The following is a 5,450-nucleotide window of genomic DNA, read 5'->3' on the forward strand; positions in this document are numbered from 1 at the left end:
TCGTTCTGCAATTCATAGTGACTAACGGGACACTTTGTTATCCGTTTTCTATTCCAATATAAAAGAAGATCTATATTTTTATAAAAGAAAATGCAATAAACTCGTATATTCCACTATCCTAGAATCCAGAGGCATGGGCAGAGTTCAGAAGTCAGGAAACAGAGCCAAACTTTTCAAGATAGTGTTCAGTGTTCATACATTGACGTTATCATCATAATTGTTACCTTTGTTTTGTAACGGGAAATACGAGTCTTGTGGGTCAGCGACTCGGTGTAGAAAGTCTTTATTCATATAAAATGATTACTATGGCATTTTTATATTAAAGTATGGCCTTCATTAATTATTGTAACTATTTTATATTTTTAACATCATTTATTAACGTATAAATGCGTCGGGAATTATGAATTTTTTATTTTTATAATAGCATTTGAAACTACCTCTATAATGTTCAACTCTATAACGTTCAAGTGTGCCTTTCTGAGACGCAATTTCAATCATTCATACTTATTTTGGTGCTTCTGGCCTGACTATCCAGCAATACCATCAGAGAGGAACTCACCGCTGTGGGAAAAATTCAATTGAGTCAGGTTTCAAATCTGAGAGTTCACGAGTCAAGCCAGGGTGGTTTCGAGCTCGAGCTCGAAATTAAACGAGGCAACTCAGCTAGACTCGAGCTCGACTTTGACGTTAAACGAGCTTAAGATCGAGCCAACTAGCCGAGCCAAAGTCGATTTTGGCTCGGTAACAAAAATGAGCCAACTCAGCTCAGGTTGTTTTAAATCAAGTTTTTTTAGCTAGTTTTATTCGAGCTTTTATCGAGTGAGCCACGAGCCCAGGCTTCAAGCCGCTAGCTTTTTGAATAGTCCTACATGAGACCTTAAAATTTGATAGCTTAACTATCACTCCAACATTATTGGAAGAGAAGACCAATTTTGTGTATGCAGCTAATTTTAACATCAACATCTCCAATCCACATGAACCAGTTTTTTAAATAAAAAATTTCTAACGTCATCACGGTAGTTTATTAAATAGGTACAAAAAATTATGATAAGCGTAATATATAAAATTTAAGTGAGTTAATCCAGTAGTGGATCCATGATTTTTTTTCAAGGGGTGCACAATTTTTTGATGTTCCAATTTCATGGAGCCGGATATAAAAAATTCTGGCCGGTTTGACGGTTTGGGTCGGTTGATGGTTCGGTTCGGGTACGGTTTATCACATAATAAAAATACGATATTGAAATATAAAAGACATCACCATTGCAAACTAAAAAGACATCGTCATTGAAACATAAAAAAGACTGCAAAATAAAAACACAAAATATAAATATAATGGTCTTAACAAATTGAAAAAAACATACCTAAAGTTGTTCCCTTCGAGTCTTCATCTTTTGAAATCGTTGCATTACATCTTCGACTGAAACTTGTTGGAGGAATTCCCTTTCTATGTAACAAATGCATGAATCTTTCATGTATCCATCACCCATCCTATTACGCAAATCAGTTTTCACAATCTTCATTGAAGAAAAACATCTTTCAACACTTGCCGTTGCAACCGGCAAAACTAATGATAACTTTATCAAACGATAGACCAACGGATAATCAATGTGCAATCTAGTTTTCACCATCATTTTGGCAAGATCACCTACCCCATTCAAGTTGGCAAACCGCTTATATTCTTTCATATTAGCAATGTAGTGGCCAAGTTCATATATAAGCTTGTCTTTTTCATCAAAATCAAAATCATACGGATACATCTCGGCCAACTTTAACAAGTTTAGTTTATCAAAAGCACTAAAATTACAAGACGGGCTCAAAGAACTCATACACATAAGCAAGTTAGTGGTTACCTTGTTGAAACGGTTTCCAAGCTCTTGAATTTGCATGTCGAGAACCGTGTTGAAATTATTAACCACATAATGGTCACGATTGGTGATGCCGGTCTTCCTTCTTCGATTTTTTGGGTCAAAATACTCAGCTTTCATATCAACCACTTCAATATCATATTTGGCACAAAAGGACGTGACATCTTCCAAAAGCGAGTCAAAGCCTTCAAGTCGATAACTTTTTAGGCCTTCACTAGTTAACTTAACTAACTTAATAGCATTTAACATATCTTGATCTTTTTTTTGAAGTGCTTCACACAAGGTGTTAGTAACACCCAAGATGTATTTCATCAAATGTAAATAGAATATAAAACTAAAAGTTTTCATGTATAATTGAAGTCCATGTGCTTCACTTTTGTGAGCAGAAATCTCTCCCGAATTTTCTATATATTCCAGCACGTCAATAACACTAGGAAATAAAGTAAGCAAACGGTGAATTGTTTTTTCATGAGAACTCCAACGTGTATCCCCGGCTCTTGCAAGTGACAATTCTTGATTCTTTCCACTCCCAGTTTCAACTTCCGGATTCAATCCCAATCTTACTCTTTGACTTTCTCTTATCAAATCTATTCGCTTACAAGATGCACCAACAACATTTACTAAATTTGACACTTCTTTATAAAATTTGAATATTTCATGATGTTTGGTTGCAAGGGCCACAACAACAAGTTGAAGTTGATGAGCAAAACAATGAACAAAATATGCGGAAGGATTTTCTTTTAAAATCAAAACTTTCAAACCATTAAACTCACCGGACATGTTGCTTGCACCATCATATCCTTGGCCTCTAACCCTACCAATACTCAAATTGTGGCGAGCAAATAGTTTATCAATTGCAGATTTAAGAGATAACGCGGTTGTTTCCATAACATGAACAAGGCCAATAAACCGCTCCTTCACAAATCCCAATTTATCAACATATCTTAAAATCACGGCCATTTGTTCCTTTTTAGAAATATCTCTCGATTCATCAACTAATATGGAAAATACATCATCACCAAGTTCTTCAAATATCTTCTTTAATACTTCTTCTGCAAAACAATTACAAAGTTCTTTTTGGATTGATGGAGATGTCATTTGGTTATTCCCGGGAGCGTTACTTAATATAACTTTACCAATTTCTTCATTTAGTTCTCCAAACACTTTTAAGAACTCTATAAAATTTCCTCTATAGAGAGATTCTTCAGACTCATCATGACCACGAAAAGCTAACGAACCATTCAACAATGCTTTAGTAAGTCTAGCCGAAGCATGTAATCGGATTCTATATTGTTTTTTTTTGTATATCAGTTCCTTTATCAAGGGCCACAGGTATAGATTGAGCTTGGTTAAGTAAGTCTTCTCCCTTTTTACGTGCTTTGTTGTGAAAACTATTGCATTTACCAACATGACCACTAAATTTCTCCCGAGCCTTATTCCAACATTGCACCCCTTCACTCAAAAATGCATCGTTTTGTCCACACTCCTTAAACAAGTAACAATGCAAGCAATACGCTTTATCTGCTTTGACACTATATTCCAACCAATTTCCAAATTCACCTGTGTACCATTCCACATTAAAGCGTCTTAATTTACTACCATAATTTGTTTGTGGAAAATCATGTCCGGTTGGTTGACATGGACCTCTAAGTAGATATGTTCGTCTTATTTCATCTTTTTGACCTGGGTGATAAGATGAAATCGGTTGCCTTTCGGAAGGATCCCATGGAAGATCATCCAAATCTACTTTTGACGGTTTACTACTTGAAGATGATGACCCAAGGTTTGATGGTTCATTTTGAAAATATCTCTTGATATTCATATTAGTAATACCTACAAATCAAATTCAAATAGCAAAAATCAACTATCAAAACAAATCAATAATTGCTAATAAATAACCAATCTGTAGAAACGTGAAATGAATCTGACCTGACCCATGACGATGTTTCCACGGACTTCGAGATGAACGAACCACGACTTGCTTGCTTCTGCTCCGACCGCTGCTGTGATCTGCGGTGACTTTTGGGGGTGTGGAGGTGACCGCTAAGAAATCCAGAGGATCTCTTGTTCACAGACACAAAAATATGGTGGTGGCTCTTATTGAGCTATTTTTACCAACCCTTGATAAGGAGGTGGAGACCTCCTTATATAGGGAGCCTCATGGCCACCATCATGGTACCCTAATGGGCCTAGCCCAGTTAGGGTTACCTCCACAAAACCCCCTCAGCCCAATAACAAATGTATTAGCCCATATAATAAAATAAGCCCAAAACATAATAAATTAGGGTTCTTAGTACCATACCCCGACAAGCCCCCCAAGTCCAGTGTTGCTCCTAGGCGTGCAAGCGTTTAAGTGGAGCACTGGACTTTATAAGGTGTGCTAGATCGTGAGGCGGTTTCTTCCCTTTCCTTCGGCCTTGTCTTTGAGTTTTGGGAGGTTTTCTCCATGATGGTGACATGTTGTGATCCTTATGATGATGATGGTGCACTAGTATGAATAAGATATAGCACGCATCATAATAATAGTGGCGCGGGGCCTGATAATAAAGCTTGCGCGCGAGGCGACTTATGAGCTATAATAATAACAAAAGCCAGCGCGCGAAGCGACTTACGAGCTGAGAATAATAAAAGCATGCGCGCGAGGCGACTTACGAGCTGAGTAATAAAGCTGGCGCGTGCGGCGACGTACGAGCTAAGAATAATAAAGCTGGCGCGCGCGGCGACTTACGAGCTGAAGAATAATGAAGCTTGCGCGCGAGGCGGCTTACGAGCTGTAAAATAATAAAGCTTGGCGCGTGAGGCGACTTACGAGCTGTAGAATAATAAAGCTGGCGCGTGAGGCGACTTACGAGCTTGTAGAATAATGAGAGCCTGCGCGCATGGCGACTTACGAGCTGTAATAATAAAGAAGCTGGCGCGCGAGGCGACTTACGAGCTTGTAGAATAATGAAGCTGGCGCGCAAGGCGACTTACGAGCTTGTAGAATAATGAAGCTGGTGCGCAAGGCGGCTTACGAGCTGTAAAATAATAAAGCTGGCGCGTGAGGCGACTTACGAGCTTGTAGAATAATGAGAGCCTGCGCGTATTGCGACTTACGAGCTGTAATAATAAAGAAGCTGGCGCACGAGGCGACTTACGGGCTTGTAGAATAATGAAGCTGGCGCGCAAGGCGACTTACGAGCTTGTAGAATAATTAAGCTGGCGCGCAAGGCGGCTTAAGAGCTTGTAGAATAATTAAGCTGGCGCGCAAGGCGGCTTACGAGCTGTAATATGATGATAATGACTGGCCAAGGGCCTCTTCTGCGCAGGATGACTATCCCGGCTTGTCTTCAAAATAATAATGGAGGCACAAACGGCCAGATAATAATAATGATGTCACAGGTGCTTGCGCGGCTCGTGGCCGAACCTTTTAGTATGGCGCGTAGCCATATGGGTTTATGAGTATTCCACCCTTGGCGCGAGGCCTGTGGGTTTATGAGTATTCCACCCTTGGCGCGAGGCCTGTGGGTCTATGAGCATTCCACCCTTGGCGCGAGGCCTGTGGGTCTATGAGCATTCCACCCTTGGCGCGAGGCCTGTGGGTCT

The 5,450-nt window shown here is 39.6% G+C and overlaps 1 protein-coding gene across 1 annotated transcript; it reads right to left on the reverse strand.

The window, feature by feature from the left end:
- Positions 1 to 1,361: 1,361 nt before the first annotated feature.
- Positions 1,362 to 3,529, reverse strand: LOC143597850 (uncharacterized). The gene has a single exon (XM_077076232.1). The coding sequence runs from the start codon at positions 3,273 to 3,275 to the stop codon at positions 1,362 to 1,364; it is 1,914 nt and encodes a 637-aa protein (XP_076932347.1). The 5' UTR covers positions 3,276 to 3,529.
- Positions 3,530 to 5,450: the final 1,921 nt, after the last annotated feature.

The sequence above is a fragment of the Bidens hawaiensis genome, unplaced genomic scaffold (assembly GCF_021521415.1).
Source record: "Bidens hawaiensis isolate Kalapana, Puna unplaced genomic scaffold, B.hawaiensis_p1.1 tig00049144_1, whole genome shotgun sequence".
NCBI classification, from domain to species: domain Eukaryota; kingdom Viridiplantae; phylum Streptophyta; class Magnoliopsida; order Asterales; family Asteraceae; genus Bidens; species Bidens hawaiensis.

Coding starts and splice junctions, on each gene's coding strand:
- LOC143597850 (XM_077076232.1), bottom strand. CDS start 3,275: ATGTTGGTAAATGCAATAGTTTTCACAACAAAGCACGTAAAAAGGGAG.